This window comes from Salvelinus fontinalis, chromosome 26 (genome assembly GCF_029448725.1).
Source record: "Salvelinus fontinalis isolate EN_2023a chromosome 26, ASM2944872v1, whole genome shotgun sequence".
Lineage (NCBI taxonomy): Eukaryota > Metazoa > Chordata > Actinopteri > Salmoniformes > Salmonidae > Salvelinus > Salvelinus fontinalis.
This window is the reverse complement of record NC_074690.1, coordinates 40,630,268-40,652,376: the sequence shown is the minus strand read 5'-3', so window position 1 is coordinate 40,652,376 and position 22,109 is coordinate 40,630,268. Positions and strand designations below refer to the sequence as shown.

Genomic DNA, 22,109 nt, shown 5'->3' with positions numbered 1-22,109 from the left:
GTATTCAGACCCTTTGCCATCAGACTCGAAATTGATCTCAAGTGCATCCTGTTTGCATTAATTATCCTTGAGATGTTTCTACAACTTGACTGGAGTCCCACAGTTGACAGTGCATGTCAGAGCAAAAACCAAGCCATGAGGTTGATGGAATTGTCCGTAGAGCTCCGAGACAGGATTGTGTCGAGGCACACACAACACATTTCTGCCGTATTTGAAGGACCCCACGAACACAGTGGCCTCCATCATTCTTAAATGGAGTAAGTTCGGAACACCAAGACTCATCCTAGAGCTGGCCGCCCAGTCAAACTAAGCAAATCGTGGGAGAAGAGCCTTGGTCAGGGAGGTAACCAAGAACCCGACGGTCACTCTGACAGAGCTCCAGAGTTCCTCTGTGGAGATGGGAGAACCTTCCAGAAGTACAACCACCTCTGCAGCACTCCATCAAGCAGGCCTTTATGGTAGTGGCCAGAATGACACCACTCCTCAGTAAAAAGGCACATGACAGGTCACTTGGAGTCTCCAAAAGGCACCTAAAGACACTCAGACCATGAGAAACAAGGTTATCTGGTCTGAATGACAAGTGTCACACCTGGCACCATGCCTACAGTGAAGCACGGTGGTGGCAGCATCATGCTGTGGGGATATTTTCCAGTGGCAGGGACTGGGAGACTAGTCAGGATCGATGGAAAGATGAACAGAGCAAAGTAGAGATCCTTGATGAAAACCTGATCCAGAGTGCTTAGAACCTCAGCCTGGGGCGAAGGTTCACCTTCCAACAGGACAATGACCCGAAGCACACAGCCAAGACACTGCAGGACAAGTCTCTGAATGTCCATGAGTGGCCCAGCCAGAGCCAAGACTTGAACCCGATCGAACATCTCTAGAGAGACCTGAAAATAGCTGTGCCGCAACGCTCCTCATCCAACCTGACAGAGCTTGAAAGGATCTGCAGAGAAGAATGGGAGAAACTCCCCAAATACAGGTGTGCCAAGCTTGTAGCGTCATACCAAAGAAGAATTGAGGCTGTAATCGCTGCCAAAGGCACTTCAACAAAGTACTGAGTAAAGAGTGTTAATACTTATGCAAAATGTGATTTACATTTTTTATTTTTTTTACTCATTTGCAAACATATATAAAAACCTGTTTTTGCTTTGTCACTATGGGGTATTATGTGTAGATTGATGAGGGAAAAAACGATTTAATCCATTTTAGAATATGGCTGTAACATAATAAAAAGGTCTGAGTACTTTCCGAATGCACTGAAAATGCATCATAATGCAGAAGTCTCAATGTCCCAACTCTATAAATACAGTACATGGCTCTGATAAGGGGTATACATGAGAACATATCGGAGCTCAAGTAGACATACACACCCTCTCTGACCAGCCCACTGACGTGACAGAGTCCCCCTCCACTGACAGGTCACACAGACGCGTCACCTGGAGACCAAAAGACATAATTGATATATTGTCAATTACCAACTCATATCACATGAAAGAGCTTACAAAAGGCCTTTGAGATAAATGGAAACATCAAATAGTAGGCCGTTTCTCACGGTGAGAAGGTGGTCACTGATTTCAGTGTATCAAAGAGTAACTTACATTATTTTTTGTATTTATTGTTGCTGAAAACCAGATGTTCCGGCATAGTTATAGTGAAACATGTCAACTCTGATCGTCATTTTGACAGTTTGTTACAAAAGTGACATATTGTGGTCTTCTCATAGTAAATCTAGCCAGGATTTCATCATACATGTCAAGCGGTGAAGTTTCAGCTCTGTCTGTCCATGGCCTCTCTTCCTCAGTGCGCACTGTCACTGTGTCCGTTTCTATCTTGTCCAGCTGTGTCTAACGTTTCACGTAAACCCTGTTTCTTGTCTGCATCGAAGTAGCGGTCCTTGTACCTATCATCGAGCATGGTGGCGACAAAGTAAAGAGACTCAGAGAGAATGCCACTCAATCGCTTGTTCACAGCCTCAAGTACTTTCGCAAGTTAACCCCACGGTCTGTGTCGGCAGTTTTGTCGAGCAGGCGTTTCAATGACATGACAGAGGGTATCACGTCTGCTGCAGATGCAATTGAGCTTATTTCTTTAGTCAGTTGTTCGAATGGAGCGTGTTCATGTTTCCAAGTTTCAAACATGTTCTCAAATGCCATTGAAATGGCAGCAGCGGATTGAGAACCAGCACATTCTTGAGCATGCAATAAATACATATTTCCTCAGTATGAAATCCTCGTTTACCCACTGTGCTGTCAGACTCCATGCTCATGGGGCTGACATCGCTGGTCCAAATGTCAGCTGTGAAGCTAACAGCAGTGATGCTCATGGATGTGAATTTCAACAATACTGTGTAACTCTGGTAGGGCAACATCTGAAAAATAGTGTGTACCAGGGCTCGACCAGTCAGAGAAAGCCAACATCATCCACAACAGAGGACGGTTGATTGTCAAGGGCAATGAATTCCATTATCTTGGTGTTAATGGAGTTCGCCTTTGAGTTGTCTCGCTGAAATGTTCTTACTCTTTTAAAGGACAGCTCGACTTGAACTTGTTTAGTTGTGTGCGCTGAAAATTTCTCTGCTTTTGTTCCGTGTAGCGCTGTATTTTTCATGGAGTTGTTACGTCATATAGGTATGCACGTCAGCTTTGACATTGGATTTGCACGTCGGTGTTAAACTAGACATCGGGCCGATGTTGGCATTTTTTAGCTAATATCGGCCGATTCCGAGATGCTCACCGATATATCGTACATCCCTACAAGTAAGTGAAAGAAATAGGTGGATTATGTTTTCATATGGGTGCATCTCTAATCTGAACTAAAAGGACTATTGCCCCGTAGCACTCAGTTCTGTCATCATGAAGTGCTTTGAGAGACTAGCCAAGGATCATATTACCTCTACCTTACCTGACACCCTTGACCCACTTCAATTTGCTTACCGCCCCATTAGATCCACAGACGACGCAATCCTACACTGCCCTATCCCATCTGGACAAGAGGTACACCTATGTAAGAATGCTGTTCATTGACTATAGCTCAACATTCAATGCCATAGTACTCTCCAAGCTCATCATTAAGCTTGAAGCCGTGGGTCTGAACCCCGCCCTGTGCAACTGGGTCCTGGACTTCCTGACGGTGGAGAAGGTAGAAAAAAACACATTTGCACATTTGTGGCCTGCTGGAAGTCATTTTGCAGGGCTCTGGCAGTGCTCCTCCTTGCACAAAGGCGGAGGTAGCGGTCCTGCTGCTGGGTTGTTGCCCTCCTACGGCCTCCTCCACGTCTCCTGATGTACTGGCCTGTCTCCTGGTAGCACCTCCATGCTCTGGACACTACGCTGACAGACACAGCAAACCTTCTTGCCACAGCTCGCATTGATGTGCCATCCTGGATGAGCTGCACTACCTGAGGCACTTGTGTGGGTTGTAGACTCCGTCTCATGCTACCACTAAAGTGAAAGCACCGCCAGCATTCAAAAGTGACCAAAACATCAGCCAGGAAGCATAGGAACTGAGAAGTGGTCTGTGGTCACCACCTGCAGAACCACTCCTTTATTGGGGGTGTCTTGCTAATTGCCTATAATTTCCACCTTGTGTCTATTCCAGTTGCACAACAGCATGTGAAATTTATTGTCAATCAGTGTTACTTCCTAAGTGGACAGTTTGATTTCACAGAAGTGTGATTGACTTGGAGTTACATTGTGTTGTTTAAGTGTTCCCTTTATTTTTTTGAGCAGTGTATATACTGTATCTTAGTCTATGCCGCTCTGACAATGCTTGCCCAAACATTTATATATTCTTTATTCCATTCCTTTAAATTTGTGTGTATTATTAGATATTACTGTTAGATAGTACTGCACTGTTAGAGCTAAAGACACAAGCATTTCACTACACCCGCATTATCTGCTAAACACGTGTATGTGACAAATACAATTTAATTCGATTTTTGATAATATAGGAAAGGTTTAACTAAAATGTATGAGTGTTTACCAGCAATTGTAACTTGAGTCTAATAATTATTTGTACAAAAAAGTTAATCTGAAGGAATACATACTTGAATATAAAAATACAAGCTTGATATGTTTTCCAGTTTCTTGAAATACTTTGCCAATGCAACTTATTTCTGTGTACTCAATTACTGTATTGTGCATTGTTTTTCTTCATGGCGATGGAAAGTCTACAGGTACAAACCTACATGACCAGCCTATGTACAATACAATAATGTACATTAAGTTGTTTATGGATGGTAAATTAATACTCAGTTGTTGTTTTTTTGATCAAGAAAAATATTTAATGTGGATGTTTTGTGTCTTTGCCCATAACTTTTTACCTTTTGATGTAAATGTTTGAGGTCGGGGTTTTGTTCTTTCTGTATACAATTAGAATAAGAATCGTAGAGAAAGGGACATGGAAACAACTCCTACAATTTCAACTATTGAATTCTGCAAGATACTGTTAATTATACAACTAACTTCTTTGCCCAAGTGGAGATGCTGGAATTTGTTGTTGCCCAAGCTACATATGTATAGATCGGTCTGTTAATGCTAGTAAAGGCCCAGTGCACTACTTGTGTGAAAATATATTTAAAAAACTAAATTAACATCCATCATAAGAACAACTGTCAACTAGTTGTATTTTTCCCCTGAATGCTATGACAGATTGGTGGCGCAGTCCACTATGAGAGTTGGCTCATAGTACAATGGTTGTGAGTTCTAATCCCACATGGGGTAGATAGATTTTTTTCTTCTTCTCCAAATGCTTTATTTACAATATTCATCCCATGCCCAGACACTCCTAATTTTGAAAAGCGAAAGCATACCTGTAAGAGGGGGTCGCCCTGGTAGTAATTTTAGGTTTTTACACAGTACCTAAGACAAATATGTGAGTTAATTTGACCATTGGAAAAAGAGCTACTGCGTAATAATGCAATACGGGATGGATTGAATTGAGCCCCTCATGTTAGTTTAAGGTGATGATCGCACTTCTTCCCAACACAATATGCAATAAATGGGAGTTTACACCTCAAAGGTTATTTTTGCACCCCATGGGGTAATAGATGTCAGGAACTCGCCACCTTACTTACCACCTTGAGCCAACTGCCCAAAGCCCTATTTACTTGCCATGCACATTCATTTCATCAGATTAATATTCATGAGCAATTACCCACACCCACATCTTCTCACCTGAATGCATTTTTTTTTTTTTTTAATCAGAAGGGGTTGGGCAAAGGCTGAAATTTGGGTTGAGAGTTACCCTTTAACACAAACACCCCCCACACCCCCACCTGGCTGGTGCAGGCGCTCCACAGGTAGACACAGGTTCCCAGGCCGACACTGAGGACGTTGAGGGAGGACCAGTCCACCAGGTTGAGGTAGAAGTCATCCTGCAGCTCCGGAGCATCCAGCACCTTGAAGGGGATCTTAGAGATCTTACGTGTGGGTTTCCTAGGCGACCGTAACAGCTTCTGACTTGGAGGGAGACAAGGAGGGCTGGATTGCTCATTCAATGTGAAACAGAAGAGACTCTTCTTCACCAAGAGTAATATCATTAGAATGGAATGAGAGGGTGAGGAGAAATAACTGTTGGCCATATAATATCAAATGTATGAGAAGGTGAAGGTTACCTGTTGCTGCTAACAGGAGACAGGGAGTATGGAGAGACCGTGTTGCCATCCTCAGGGAGAGACCGTTTGGCACAGACAGAATACTGTAAACCCACACAAGTGGCATATTCAGAATCAGAAGTTAACACGTTGTAGTACGACTAACAAATATTAAAAAGGTGGCTAACTCCAGCATACAGTACACTAGTCCTGGTAGTTTTGAAAAAGACGCCATTGCCCCAGAATGTATAAGGGCCTACTACGGACACTAAAGAGGCTCCTCTTGGCAGGGGTGGAGGGCTGGAGGCGGCGATCCTCTGACTGGGGGTCCTGGACCTTCTCTATGCCTGCCCCCAGCAGCTCGTTCTTTAGCAGGGCAGAGTACGCCAGGCCGTCTGCTAAAGGAGAAATAGTGGAGGACCGAGGGGGTGAGCAGACATGCATGAGCAACACAGATTAAGTGCCTTAGGAGACTTTAAAGGAGTCAAGAGGGTTACCTTTGCTAGTGTCTGTTGTGCCATCCTTTGTCTTCCTGTTCTGATTGTGGGACTTCTCATTCTCCTACACAACATCAACACAGTGATTACATGTGCTGAAACCCAGAAAGTGATACAATCAACACAGATGTAAAACTTAGGGCAGAAGACAAAATCCCAGGGTGCATTGCAGGGGTCTCACGTTGATGCGGTGGAAGTTGACGCTCCAGTTGGCGCCGGCGCGGGAGGGGATGAAGCGGTCGCCATGTTTGCTTGGTGACGACAGAGGGGAGTTGGTGGGTGTCAGCGCTCGCATTGCATCTATGGCCTTCTTTACAGGGGGAAAGAGCGAAGGATACAGTGTAAGAGGGGGAATCGTCATAAGAGGACACTATTTTTTAAGCCAATTTCCTGCAAATCTACACGTTTCTCCATGGAGTGGAGCTAAAATGTTTGCAGTTTTAAAGCTAGGGCAATCTACTCAAAACAGATTTGTATATACCACAAACATCCAGTCATTGCGCTAATGCTAGTTAGCACCGGCTCGCAAAAACTACCAACTTCCTTCATACAGGACAGACATACAAATGATATTCACGACCTCATCTGCCTCTAGGGAAATAGATTGCCAAAATCCAGAAGTATTCCTTTAAAACACATTAGGAGACCACTTTTGAGTTGTGCGAAAAACCTAAAGAAACTTAGAATTTTGGGTGTAGTTATTCTTTAATGCAAGTGCACACCATGCTGTTGTTTAGTTTAGCTGGCAGTGTTTCTGTAGCGCTCATGTGATTGCAGTGTGCCAAACAAATGGCCACTTGATTGATACAAATAATCATGATGTCATTATGCCAGGTAGGCATAGGCTACTTTGTGGTTAACATTTAAAATCAATAAGGTTTTTGGGGAAACCTATCCATTACCAGCATACGGTTATCATTAGCATGATAGCAAACGGCTGCACAATGTACACACTCTAGACATACGCGCGCACCCCACTAGAGGCCGACCGATTTATTGGTTGGACTTTTATGAATGTATTTGTATCGCCAAATAATTAATAGGGCACGCTTTACATGGCTATAAACCCACCTTGCCTTGGCGCGATACAGCAATACTGGACACGATCACCCAACGCAACTACACTTGTCGGGGAGGACAGTGAATTACTAACTGTTACTGCTTCTACGTTGAGTGCTTCGTAGATAGAAGCTCAATAAAGTGCCAGAAATGCACACTGGCCATATACTGTTACATTAAGTGTCATGGTATGGTTTTGGGTGTCGTAAAAAACAATTGATGCTGTGCCCAAATGTAAAGCCGTGCTAAGAATGTTCAACTTTGTTGATGTTAACGTTGCAGCCCTTTAGTGAAGCAGGAAAAATCTGGTGTTTTATATTTGCTCTTTGCAAATTTTATTCCTCAAGCTCTGTCATTCAAATGTTTATATAGACACACACACAAAAACAGCAGGTTACAAAATAGCGCTTCATGGCTACTTTTTGATGTATGGGTTGTCATTTGTCAGGGACTGGTCCAAATTCACGTTTCGTCACCCCCATCTTGCCAGCAGTGAGAGAGTAGTGGACACCGTTCACTGAGGGTAGTGTTAACAGGAATCCTTGGGACGTCCCTATGCTAAACCCTAACCTAAATCATAAACCTTACCATTTTAAAAAGTTAAACTTTAAAGATCCCGCATAGAAAATACCATTCACTGAGGCAACGCCTTGGGCGAGAGGCAGCGCTATTCCAGCTGTAAATGTTGTGATTGATGTTTTTCCTTTCCTTTCTAGTGACTACTACCAGAATTCAGTGGCTACAGCCCTACAATTTACGAAAATATAGCTAAGTACCAATACATTGAAAATGTTTTCCATGTCATTGTTTTCCAGCTGGCTAGTATAAGGCAGCTCAGTCTTCAGAGAATAATTATTTGCTGGAATCTGTGTGCAGTAGATCCTCCTTTCAATAGAGTAAGTTTATCTATTTCAAAAAATATATTGTCTTTCTGGTACTCCTACATTGTATGTGGTGCTTACATTAATGTCCTTTCCTCAAATTTAAGAAATCAGCTTTGAGTATCTTTGTTAGTGCTGTTTTAAGCACAATCATTTCATGATATTTTTTTGGTCCAGATATAATAAAAATATCAGCAGATACTGTATAAGTCATGTAAACCCCCACCGGTATGGGTTTCACTAACACAGAGATGGGCATTCCTGTGCCGTTTCAGAAAGTGGCAGAAAATACAAATTACTGAAGCATTTTGTTCCCACATTATGATTAACTTGGGCAAATTAAGTTATTTTCTAATAAGTATAATACATTTTTAATTATATTTTAATGCCTGGATTCCGTCCACGTTTTCTGCATAACGCTGATTTTATAGTGCCCTATATAGCAAATACTGAGAGAAATTAAATTCCCATTCTACCATGACTAAAGCGGTGTTCCTTTGCTCAAAACATAAAATCAATACAGGTAAATTAAAAGAATTTCAAATTCTCCCTGACAAATGTATTTTGGTGATTGTCAGTTCAAAGATACACATATATACAAACGCATCAAAAAAAGAAAGGTCCTCTCACTGTCAACTGTGTTTATTTTCAGCAAACTTAACATGTGTAAATAGCAGTGCATCTCCTCCTCATGGACTGCACCAGATTTGTCTGTTCCTGCTGTGAGATGTTACCCCACTCTTCCACCAAGGCACCTGCAAGTTCCCGGACATTTCTGGGGGGAATGGCCCAAGCCCTCACCCTCCGATCCAACAGGTCCCAGACGTGCTCAATGCGATTGAGATCCGGGCTCTTCGCTGGCCATGGCAGAACACTGACATTCCTGTCTTGCAGAAAATCACGCACAGAACGAGCAGTATGGCTGGTGGCATTGTCATGCTGGAGGGTCATGTCAGGATGAGCCTGCAAGAAGGGTACCACGTGAGGGAGGAGGATGTCTTCCCTGTAATATAGTGTTGAGATTGCCTGCAATGACAACAAGCTCAGTCCGATGATGCACTTTTTGCCAGTCCTGTCTGGTCTAGCGACGATCAGCTGTCCATCCTGTCTCCCTGTAGCGCTGTCTTAGGCGTTTCACAGTACGGACATTGCAATTTATTTCCCTAGCCACATCTGCAGTCCTCATGCCTCCTTGCAGCATGACTAAGGCACGTTCACGCAGATGAGCAGGGACCCCGGGCATCTTTCTTGTGGTGTTTTTCAGTCAGTAGAAAGGCCTCTTTAGTGTCCTAAGTTATCAGAACTGTGACCTTAATTGCCTACCGTCTGTAAGCTGTTAGTGTCTTAACGACCGTTCCACAGGTGCATGTTCATTAATTGTTCATGGTTCATTGAACAAGCATGGGAAACAGTCTTTAAACCCTTTACAATGAAGATCTGTTAAGTTTGAAAGACAGGGTCCTGAAAAAGGGACGCTTCTTTTCCTGCTGAGCACACACACAAACACACAATGCCTTCGGAAAGTAATCATATCACTTGACATTTTCCCACATTGTTAGGCCTCATTCTAAAAAAAAAATTTTTTTTTTTTTATCCCCTCAATCTACACACATTACCCCATAATGAAAAAACAAAAACATGTCGACTTTTTTGCTAATCTATTAAAAAAAAAACTGAAATATATTTGCATAAGTATTCAGACCTTTACTCAGTACTTTGTTTAAGCACCTTTTGCAGCAATTACAGCATCAAGTATTCTTGGGTATGACACTACAAGCTTGGCACACCTGTATTTGGAGAGTTTCTCTTATTCTTCTCTGCAGATCCTCACAGGCTCTGTCAGGTTGGATGTGGAGCGTTGTTGACACAGCTATTTTAAGGTCTCCCCAGAGACCTTCGATCGGGTTCAAGTCCAGGCTCTGGGCCACTGGAGGACATTGAGACTTTTCCCAAAGCCACTCTTAAGTTGTCTTGGCTGTGTGCTTAGGGACGTTGTCCTGTTGGAAGGTGAACCATCGCTCAAGTCTGAGGTCCTGAGCACTCTGGATCAGGTTATCATCAAGGATCTCTCTGTACTTTGCTCCATTCATCTTTCCAGTGATCCTGACAAGTGTCCCAGTACCTGCATCTGAAAAACATCCCCACATCATGATGCTGCCACCATCATGCTTCACTGTAGAGGTGGTGCCAGATTTCCTTCAGAAGTGACACTTGGCATTCAGGCCAGAGTTCAATCTTGGTTTCATCAGACCAGAGAATCTTGTCTGTAGGTGCCTTTTGGCAAACTCCAAGCGGGCTGTCATGAGCCTTTTACTGAGGTGTGGCTTCTGTCTGGTCCCTCTACCATAAAGGCCTGATTAGTAGAGTGCTGCAGAGATGGTTGTCCTTCTTGAAGGTTCTCCCATCTCCGCAGAGGAACTCTAGAGCTCTGTCAGAGTGACAATCGGGTTCTTGGTCACCTCCCTGACCAAGGCCCTTCTCCCCAGATTGCTCAGCTCTCGGAAGAGTCTTGGTGATTCCAAACTTCTTCCATTTAAGAATGGAGGCCACTGTGTTTTTGGGGACCTTCAATGCTGCAGACATTTTTTGGGAACCTTCCCCAGATCTGTGCCGACACAATCCTGTCTTGGAGCACTACGGACAATTCCTTTGACATCGTGGATTAGTTTTTGCTCTGACATGCACGGTCAACCATGGGACCTTATATACAGTACCAGTCATAATTTTGGACACACCTACTCATTAACGGGTTTTTCCTTAATTGTTACTGTTTTCTAATTGTAGAACAATATTGAAGACATCAAAACTATAAAATAACACATATGGAATCATGTCTGATAAAAAAAAAAGGGTTTCAACAAATCAAAAGATATTTTAGATTCTTCAAAGTAGCCACCTTTTGCCTTGATGACAGCTTTGCAAACTCTTGGCAGCCTCAACCAGATTCATGAGGTAGTCACCTGGAATGCATTTCAATTAACAGGTGTGCCTTGTTAAAAGTTAATTTGTGGAATTGATTTCCTTAATGCTTTTGAGCCAATAAGTTGTGTTGTGACAAGGTAGTGGTAGTATACAGAAGATGATCTTTTACCAAATAGGGCTAAGTCCAAATTATGGCAAGAACAAACAACCAAAAAGAAACAGTCCATCATTACTTTAAGACATGAAAGTCAATCTATGCAGAGAATTAAGAACTTTGAAATGTTCTTCAAATGCGGTCTCAAAAACAATCAAGAGCCATGACGAAACTGGCTCTCATGAGGACCACCACAGGAAAGGAAGACAGAGGGTTACCTCTTTGAACATATCCTCTGCAGCAGAGTTAACAGCCTAAGAAATTGCAGCCCAAATAAATGCTAGAGTTCAAGTAACAGACATCTCAACATCAACTGTTCAGAAGAGACTGCGTGAATCAGGCCTTCATGGTTGAATTGCTGCAAAGAAGCCTCTACTACAGGACACCAATAAGAAGAGACTTGCTTGTGCCAAGAAACATGAGCAATGGGCATTAAACCAGTGGACAGTTGTCCTTTGGTCTGATGAGTCCAAATTTGAGAAGTTTGGTTCAAACCGTGTTTGTGCGATGCAGACGAGGTGAACAGATAATCTGCATGTGTGGTTCCCACCGTGAAGCATGGAGGAGTTGTGGGGGTGCTTTGCAGGTGACCCATCTGTGATTTATTTAGAATTCAAGGCACACTTAACCAGCATGGCTACCACAGCATTCTGCAGCGAATCGCCATCCCATCTGGTTTGCGCTTAGTGGGACTATCATTTGTTTTTCAACAGGACAATGACCCAACAGACCGCCAGGCTGTGTAAGGGCTATTTGACCAAGGAGGAGAGTGATGGAGTGCTGCATCAGATGACCTGGCCTCCACAATCCCCCGACCTCAACCCAATTGAGATGGTTTGGGATGAGTTGGACCACAGGGTGAAGGTACAGCAGCCAACAAGTGCTCAGCATATGTGGGAACTCCTTCAAGACTGTTGGAAAAGCATTCTAGCTGAAGCTGGTTGAGAGAATTCCAAGAATGTGCAAAGCTAACATCAAGGCAAAGGGTGGCTACTTTGAAGAATAGATATTTTGGTTAGAACATGATTTCATAGTTCTGTCTTCACTATTATTCTACAATGTAGAAAATAGTCAAAATAACAAAAAACCCTTGAATGAGTAGGTATCTCTAAACTTTTGACTGGTACTGTAGGTGGCCCAAAACAAAGCGTAGGTGGCCTGCATAAGGAATTCAATGGCAGAAATATTCCTGCAGATAAACTGTTCAATAGAAATACGATTGAAAGAAATACATGTAGCATAAGGTCTATTTTTAATGGGTTTCCACAGGAAGAGGGGAGGGATAAAACTTGTTATTAAGTAAACAGAAGAGGTCAATCATAGGTGATTGACCTCTTTAATTTAGATAAAACACCAGGGGACCTGAATAAAATAGACTATTTTAATAAAACCTTAGCTTTTAGACTTCACACACTGTGTTAAATAGCAAAGCCCTAGTTTCACACAGACACTCCCTTTAGTCTTCACAAAGCAGTTTTGTTATTATCCCGGTTAGGGAGGAGCCAGGATCAGACGATTCTCAGTGATCTGAGGAAATCCAGCCTTTGTTCAGTAGCTTTGATCTTCAAAACACTGACAGTGTGTTTTGCTTAGCCTAACATTATGTTCCATATACAGTTCTGCAAAACTAAATACACTAACAGGTTCTCGTACATGTCGGGGCAAGTATAGCCTACTCGTACTCCTGATCTACTATCAGGGGATTTGGATCTCGGGTGACACAAATGACGGTACACTTTTCTGCCAACTAACCTACCCTTGTTAACCAGGTTACATTTTTGCAAAACACTAAAATGTCGTGGCCAACAGAAAACACTATACATGCATACAAGGAATATACATTTTTCATTAACAGCTTAATACGGCTGCAATCCCGTTAACGGGATCGATATGACAACAGCCAGTGAAAGTGCAGGGCGCCAAATTCAAACAGAAATCTCATAATTAAAAATCCTCAAGCATTTCACACCATTTTAAAGATACACTTATTGTTAATCCCACCACAGTGTCCGATTTCAAAAAGGCTTTACAGCGAAAGCACCACAAACGATTATGTTAGGTCACCGCAAAATCACAGAAAAACACAGAAATGGAGATAAAATTAATCACTAAACTCTGATGATCCTCATAGGACTTCATGTTACACAATACATATATGTTTTGTTCGATAAAGTTCATATCCATATCCAAAAATCTCAGTTTACATTGGCGCCATGTTCAGAAATTCTTCCAAAATATCAGTAGAAATTGCAGAGCCACATCAAATAACAGAAATACTCATCATAAACTTTGATGAAAGATACATGTTTTACATAGAATTAAATATAAACTTGTTCTTAATGCAACTGCTGTGTCAAATTTCAAAAAAGCTTTACGGCAAAAGCACAATATTCAATAATCTGAGAACAGCGTTCAGCCACAAAAGCAAGCCATACAGTTACCCGCCAAATTGTGGAGTCAACAAAAGTCATAAATAGCATTATAAATCTTCACTTACCTTTGCTGATCTTCGTCGGAATGCACTCCCAGGAACCGACAAGAAATGTTTGTTTTGTTCGCTTATGTCCAAATAGCTACTTTTGTTAGCGCGTTTGGTAAACAAATCCAAAGTCACGAAGCGTGTTCACTAAAAGCAGACGAAATGTCAAAAAGTTCCGTAACAGTCAGTAGAAACATGTCAAACGATGTATTGAATCAATCTTTAGGATGTTTTTAACATAAATCTTCAACAATATTCCAACCGGAGAATTCCATTGTCTTCAGAAGTGCGATGGAACAGAGCTCGCTCTCACATGAACGCGCATGGTTAGTGCATGGTCAGGTCATGATAGACCTTACTCATTCCCCTCTCCTTCGGCCCCACTTCACAGTAGAAGCATCAGACAAGGTTCTAAAGACTGTTAACATCTAGTGGAAGCCGTAGGAAGTGCAAACGGACCCATATACCACTGTGTATTCGATAGGCGATGAGTGGAAAACCTACAAACCTGAGATTTTCCACTTGTTGGATTTTCAGGTTTTTGCCTGCCATATGCGTTCTGTTATACTCAGACATCATTCAAACATTTTTTAGAAACTTCAGTTATTTCTATCCAATACTAATATGCATATATTAGCAACTGGGACTGAGGAGCAGGCAGTTTACTCTGGGCACCTTTTCATCCAAGCTACTCAATACTGCCCCTGCAGCCATAAGACGTTAATGGAAACATGCAACAATAGCAAACCTATCATCTTAAAGTAAAAAGGCTATATACAGTGGGGCAAAAAAGTATTTAGTCAGCCACCAATTGTGCAAGTTCTCCCACTTAAAAAGATGAGGCCTGTAATTTTCATCATAGGTACACTTCAACTATGACAGACATAATGACAAAAAAAATCCAGAAAATCACATTGTATGATTTATGAATTTATTTGCAAATTATGGTGGGAAAAAAGTATTTGGTCACCTACAAACAAGCAAGATTTCTGGCTCTCACAGACCTGTAACAACTTCTTTAAGAGGCTCCTCTGCCCTCCACTCGTTACCTGTATTAATGGCACCTGTTTGAACTTGTTATCAGTATAAAAGACACCTGTCCACAACCTCAAACAGTCACACTCCAAACTCCACTATGGCCAAGACCAAAGAGCTGTCAAAGGACACCAGAAACAAAATTGTAGACCTGCACCAGGCTGGGAAGACTGAATCTGCAATAGGTAAGCAGCTTGGTTTGAAGAAATCAACTGTGGGAGCAATTAGGAAATGGAAAACATACAAGACCACTGATAATCTCCCTCGATCTGGGGCTCCATGCAAGATCTCACCCCGTGGGGTCAAAATGATCACAAGAACGGTGAGCAAAATCCCAGAACCACACGGGGGGACCTAGTGAATGACCTGCAGAGAGCTGGGACCAAAGTAACAAAGCCTACCATCAGTAACACTACGCCGCCAGGGACTCAAATCCTGCAGTGCCAGACGTGTCCCCCTGCTTAAGCCAGTACATGTCCAGGCCCGTCTGAAGTTTGCTAGAGAGCATTTGGATGATCCAGAAGACGACTGGGAGAATGTCATATGGTCAGATGAAACCAAAATATAACTTTTTGGTAAAAACTCAACTCGTCGTGTTTGGAGGACAAAGAATGCTGAGTTGCACCCAAAGAACACTATACCTACTGTGAAGCATGGGGGTGGAAACATCATGCTTTGGGGCTGTTTTTCTGCAAAGGGACCAGGACGACTGATCCGTGTAAAGGACAGAATGAATGGGGCCATGTATCGTGAGATTTTGAGTGAAAACCTTCTTCCATCAGCAAGGGCATTGAAGATGAAACGTGGCTGAGTCTTTCAGCATGACAATGATCCCAAACACACCGCCCGGGCAACAAAGGAGTGGCTTCGTAAGAAGCATTTCAAGGTCCTGGAGTAGCCTAGCCAGTCTCCAGATCTCAACCCCATAGAAAATCTTTGGAGGGAGTTGAAAGTCTGTGTTGCCCAGCAACAGCCCCAAAACATCACTGCTCTAGAGGAGATCTGCATGGAGGAATACGCCAAAATACCAGCAACAGTGTGTGAAAACCTTGTGAAGACTTACAGAAAACGTTTGACCTCTGTCATTGCCAACAAAGGGTATATAACAAAGTATTAAGATCAACTTTTGTTATTGACCAAATACTTATTTTCCACCATAATTTGCAAATAAAGTCATAAAAAAAAAATCATACAATGTGATTTTCTGGATTTTCCCCCCTCATTTTGTCTGTCATAGTTGAAGTGTACCTATGATGAAAATTACAGGCCTCTCTCATCTTTTTAAGTGGGAGAACTTGCACAATTGGTGGCTGACTAAATACTTTTTGCCCCACTGTGTGTGTGTGTGTGTGTATATATGTGTATATATATATAACCTATTATTGAACACGCAACTCCTGTAATGACGCAGGCAATTAAAACATAATTTAACATTTCCCAAAATGCAATTAGTTGGAAAACACAGTTTTAAACAGAGCACCTGATGGCGAGCAGTTCCATATGTGACTCATGAAAATCTCTGTTAAACTTAGAGAAGAGGGGAAATCTAACAGCCAAAACTAGCATGGGTTGCTAATATGACTAGGATTGTACCTTCGGCTTCTGGACAACTAAATAAAGTTTATATGAAAACCAATAAAACAGAAGGAGAAATATTCTGGTTAACGGCCTTTATAAAATCATTTCCTCCACATTTCTATCGTTGGATTTTGGCTACCCTTACCAAAAAAAAGATAGCAGTTGTGAAACTGCAGTAAAAGTGCATTAACTGCAGTCGACGGTGTTATTTTGGATGCAGTTATACTCTCTAGTTACGCGCTGATAGCCTGTCTACCGTTGGTAAAAGCCTATGCACTCGAATGGGAGGCGCGATTTAATTACAAGTTCATAAAAATAGCGCTTTAAATCGTGGCCATCAAAATATGTGCATTTAAAATTATTGGTGGCGCAATGACTGGGCTTACAAAAGCACGTTTCACTCCAGCAGCACATTTCCGATGAGCTGCTCTCGCTCTGTCTGACAGGTGATAGGCTATTCCGCTCCACAAACTAGGCTGTGTGATAAATGAGATACATGACAACTAACGAAAATACACACACGCGCCAATTTAATTCCGCCAAATTAACCTGTAGACTGAAACGTTAACATCACTAGTATCTCTGGATAGATTACCTTCACCCCATGTCACATCAATTGAACTAAAACTCACTCTCCAAATCCCTGAACATTCTGTGGTCAGCTAAGTGTGTTCCAAGCAATGCATACATGAATACATTTAGACACCATCTTGAGGTTTGAATTCTAAGATATTTGCAAGATGTAAACAAGGGAACATCATAGCATCTCAATACAGAATGATATTGGACAACACAAGCCAATACAGAATAATAAACAGTACAGACAATACCTTTTAAAAAGTCAATCCACTTACAATAGGGCTGGCATTCTCGTTCTGGATGTTGATCTGCCTGAGCAGCCGACACTCATAGTCCTGGTCCATAGCTGTAAAGGAATAGGAAATTATATAGCACGGATTTACATTCACAAATATCATAGCTACACTACATGACCAAAAGTATGTGGACACCTGCTTGAACATCTCATTCCAAAATCATGGGCATTAATATGGAATTGGTCACCCCTTTGCTGTCATATCAGCTACCACTCTTCTGGGAAGGCTTGCCACTAGATGTTGGAACATTGCTGCAGGTACTTGCTTCCAATCAGCCACAAGAGCATTCCAATTCATCCCAAAGGTGTTTGATGGTTCAGGGCTCTGTGCAGGCCTGTCAAGTTCTTCCACACCATTTCTGTATGGACCTCGCTTTGTGCATGTGGCCATTGTCTTGCTGAAACAGGAAAGGGCCACAAAGTTGGAAGCAGAAAATTGTCTAGAATTTCATTGTATACTGTATCGTTAAGATTTCCCTTCACTGGTACTAAGGGGCCTAGCCCGAACCATGATAAACAGCCCCAGACCAGTATTCCTCCTCCACCAAACTTAAGTTGGCACTATGCATTGGGGCAGGTAGCGTTCTCCAGGCATCCGCCAAATACAGACTCGCGCGTCGGACTGCCAGATGGTGAAGCGCGATGCATCACTCCAGAGTCCAAAAGCTAAGAGCTTAAAATCAAATAAAATTATCTTTGTCAGATGCGCCGAACAACAGGTGAAATGCTTACTTACAAGCCCTTAACCAACAATGTAGTTAAGAAAATACCTATATATTAAAATAAAATGATATAAAAATAACAAATAATTAAAGAGCAGCAGTAAATAACAATAGCGGGGCTATATACACAGGGGGTACAGGTACAGAGTCAATGTGCGGGTGCACCGGTGTCGAGGTAATATGTTCATGTAGGAGTAATTAGAGTGACTAGGCATAGATAATAACAGAGTAGCAGCAGCGTAGAAGAAGGGGGGGGGGGGGGGGGGGGGGGGGGGGTGCAAATTGTCTGGGTAGCAATTTGACTAGTTGTTCAGGAGTATTATGGCTTGGGGGTAACAGCTGTTAAGAAGCCTCTATGACCTAGACTTGGCACTTCGGTACCGCTTGCCGTACAGTAGCGGAGAGGACATTCCATGCCAAGGGTGGCTGGAGTCTGACAATTTTGTGGGCCTTCTGCTGACACCTCCTGGTACAGAGGTCACGGATGGCAGGAAGCTTACCCTCTGTAGTGACATGCGGTCGGAGGCCGAGCAGTTGCCATACCAGGCAGTGAGGCAACCCGTCAGGATGCTCTCGATGGTGCAGCTGTAAAACCTTTTGAGGATCTGAGGACCCATGCCAAATCTTTAGTCTCCTGAGGGGGAAAAGGTTTTGTCGCACCCTCTACTCAACGTTTTCCCAGCTGTACTAGCCTCCCTCCACAGCAACCATCAACCTGAACGATGCCTGGGCAGTGGTCACAGATAATGCCTCCTACTGCCTGAAGACATAAAAGGAGGTTCTGAAAGGAGTGATGCCCAACAGTGTCCATGTTACCGTTCTCTGCCATTTCATCAATCTGGTGGGTGAGATCTGGCAGCACTACAAATACTTCTCTGAAGTTGCATCACTGGTGACATGGATGAGATCTGTCTTCTTCAAGAAGCCTGCCAGAAAGCTGTTCTGGCATGGTAACCCACGCCAGAACAGAAGCAGTTTGGAACTCGGTAGTGAGTGTTGAAACCGAGGACAGACGATTTTTTAAATGCTACAGCCCTGGGAAGTCCTGTTCTGTGAGCTTATGTGGCCTACCACTTCACGGCTGTCCGTTGTTGCTCCTAGACCTTTCCACTTCACAACAGCACGTACAGTTGACCGGAGCAGCCGTAACAGGGCAGAAATTTGACAAACTGACTTGTTTGAAAGGTGGCATCCTATGACGGTGCCACGTTGAAAGGCACAAATATCTTCAGTAAGGCCATTCTTCTGCCAATGTTTGTCTATGAGATTGCATGGCTGTGTGCTCAATTTTATACACCTTGACAGGTGTATAAAATTGAGCAACAGGTGAGGCAGAAATAGCCAAATCCTCTCATTTGAAGGAGTGTCCACATACTTTTGTATATATATAGTGTACTTGTCAGCTGCACATTATGCATATCCTACGTGATACTGGGCTTTGCCTATTGATGTAGATTAACTCAATACTTAGTTCCAAAGCACTGTTTTGTTTTCTGTAAATTGTACCTAGCTATTCGGGTTGTTTTGTGCGGAGATTTGACTAGCTGGCGCACTAATCTCGCTGGCTGTAATTAACTTATCCTCTGCAGCAGAGGTAACTTTGGGTCTTCCTTTCCTGTGGTGGTCCTCATGAGAGCCAGTTTCATCATAGAGCCATATGCAACTGCTTCTGTCGTGCATCAACAGAAAACTGTTGGCATTGCTTACTTATGTTCTCTCTAAACTAAGCCCAAGGGTCTACGTTACAATTTTAATTGGCAGAAAACTAGTGTTAGATCTTTAGTTCAAGAATGCCGGATAGGACCTTGAACTAGCTAGCCATATTATAGTTAAAGACTTGAGCCAATATGAAAGCCACTTTCAAACACCGTCCAAAAATAAAATTATTCGACGACTCTAAAGCCACTGATTGTAGAAAGCTAACTACAATTAGCACGATAAAGCCATGCTAGTCATAAATCACATAGCTGTTCCTTTCGCTGACCAGTAACGTTAGTACCTCGCTAACGTTAGCAACCTATCAATCTCCAAACGTTCGAACTTGTTTCTCACACAAACATTTTTCAAATTGACCTACCGTGCAGCGTGAAAGACTCAGTTATGAACTGAATCGGAGATTATTGTTTGTCTGGCGAGATTTATGTGGAGAAAAATATATATTCTTTATTCTCCAGCCCAGACGGAGACTAATGTTTTCACCAACAAACGCTTGACTGGGATTCGCAAAGGAACATGGGAAATACGCGGTGACGTCACTTTTTTGAATCACACATTTTGCGTTGTCAAGGGAACACACAGGCAGAAGTGATTCTGACGAGTCATGGGTAACTGCATACATGATGAAGTGTGTCTGAAAGTGGGTGTGTCAACAGAAGTGGGAGGATCAACATAAGTAGGTGTAAAGAAAGGGAATCAGCTAATTGGGCAGATTTGATGCCACTCAAGACAGTTTTGCGTGGCTGATTGGGGTGCATGACTAGTCAATTGTTGACAACTGTAGCATTTTAGTTAAGCCTAACCCCAACACTTTCCCTAGCCTTAACCTCATTCTCCTAACCTGCTGCCCATTCTACCTAAACCCAACCCCTTTCCTAATCTTAAACTAATTCTCTTTATTTCTTCTAACCTACCAAGTTATTTATCCTAACCTTCTATTCATTTTAGCTAAGCCTAACCCTTTTCCTATCAATGCGCTAAGTAGATATCAATAATTATCGCCATTGACTACACCACTGCTGTCATCCTTATCTCCAAGCGTTTATTCAAGTTGGATAATCTTTGGATGCCACCAGCAGTCGCTCCATTGGAAGACATAGTTTGGACCGTAGCCTACGAAGGCCTATTCCTGCTCTTTTCCCTAGATCCATCAAACACATTTGGGATGTCATCATTGTGGTCTCTGATTTAATGTCATGTTGAACAAATTTAAACTTGCTCTATTTTTCAAAGCTGTTTGAATGTCATTGAGAAAACAGAGAAGTGTCAAATATGTTTTTTGCAAGCATCCTTTCTGAATTTTAAAGTAATCCTTGAAGTAATAATCACATTTTTCAAAAGTATCTAATCTGATTATAATAATTTTGATGGTAATGTAACGGATTACAGTTTTTGCAATCGTTTACATGTAATCCGTTACTCTCCAACCCAGTATGGCACAATACACTTCTGTCAATCAAATTCGACCCACATAATCAATTTAGCAATGCCAGTATACCATAAACACGTTTCCAATACGTACTTTTCCATTTACAGTAATGAAATCCAATAGGTTTATCAAGAAAAACATAATAGAATGTAGCATACCGAAATGTATTCATACCCAGGGGCATCATTTGGGTTCTTGCATTGGAATTATATTGAATTCTGCTTATATCACGTTGTACCACAGTAAACATACGAGTTCAAAAAATGCTTCAGACCAAGAAGTGACAGGTTGAATGGCACGAAATCTCGCAGCGCTCTATCAGCACAATTGACACACTAAAGCAAGATTTTGATTTTAAAAAACAACCAGCTAGATTGTTTCAATCTTACCTTTTCAAATGAGTTGCAGCTTCCTTGGTGCTCTCTCCAACTTCCTGAGTAATCTATCATTCAATTCTCCTGAAATCTTCTTATAAAATCCCCCTCAAATGCCAGTTGGATTAGTTGACCTTTCTTCGGGTGTATAGCATGTTTCTTCTGTGCTACCTGTACACGTTTGTCAAAGTGGAAAATGTCTTCTCGCGTGTAGCTCACATGTAGCACGGATCAGCTACCTATGGAGGAGTGGCTATGGAGGAACTGAGAATGTCGGAGAAAGAGAGGGACCCTGATGAAGAGCTCCTGCCCTGTCTGACAGATTGACTTTCTCCCCGGCTGTAGGCCTACTGTACAATCGATGCACCCTTTGCTCAAGGCAAACTGCCTTTTCTTACCAAACATCCAAAGCTGACTAGAGACACAATTATTTTCCCATCGTTCATTTGTTGTTCATTGATGACTCATATATTTTGTTAACAAGAGGAACACAATAGAAATACGTTTTTTCACTTTTTTGTGTTATCCTGGATGATTTTCAATTGCGTTGTATACACATGTGGTTATATTGTGTTTTTTAAATGGTCAAATAAATCATATCATATAAAAATATGGTGGAAGGAAACTCTCTCTCACCAGTGTTTACACCAATCATAAGCTTTTTAACTTTAGTAGTACATGTAAGAATCAGTTAGCTATCCATTCTTTTTTCCTGTTCACTTGTGATAGCTATTGATAGTGATGCACAAGCTAGGCCTTTTTGAAACATTGCCATCTTGTTAACCAGCCAGAT

At 42.2% G+C, this 22,109-nt stretch overlaps 1 protein-coding gene across 3 annotated transcripts in view; it reads right to left on the bottom strand.

Annotated features, from left to right (window-relative positions):
- LOC129824348 (fizzy-related protein homolog) overlaps positions 1–21,574 on the bottom strand; it is a 33,630-nt gene extending 12,056 nt beyond the window's left edge. Inside the window, exons 1-8 of one of the 3 annotated variants that reach the window (XM_055883933.1) lie at positions 21,332–21,574; positions 17,056–17,126; positions 6,275–6,403; positions 6,094–6,157; positions 5,864–5,994; positions 5,618–5,700; positions 5,279–5,462; positions 1,374–1,439 (exon numbers count right to left, since the gene is read on the bottom strand). In XM_055883933.1, coding sequence (XP_055739908.1) covers positions 1,374–1,439; positions 5,279–5,462; positions 5,618–5,700; positions 5,864–5,994; positions 6,094–6,157; positions 6,275–6,403; positions 17,056–17,124 — 726 coding nt within the window. In that variant the 5' untranslated portion in view covers positions 17,125–17,126; positions 21,332–21,574. Of the gene's footprint in view, positions 1–1,373; positions 1,440–5,278; positions 5,463–5,617; positions 5,701–5,863; positions 5,995–6,093; positions 6,158–6,274; positions 6,404–17,031; positions 17,127–19,874; positions 20,018–21,331 lie in introns of those variants that run through there. The other 2 variants (XM_055883932.1, XM_055883934.1) reach the window with 2 other exon arrangements.
- Positions 21,575–22,109: the final 535 nt, after the last annotated feature.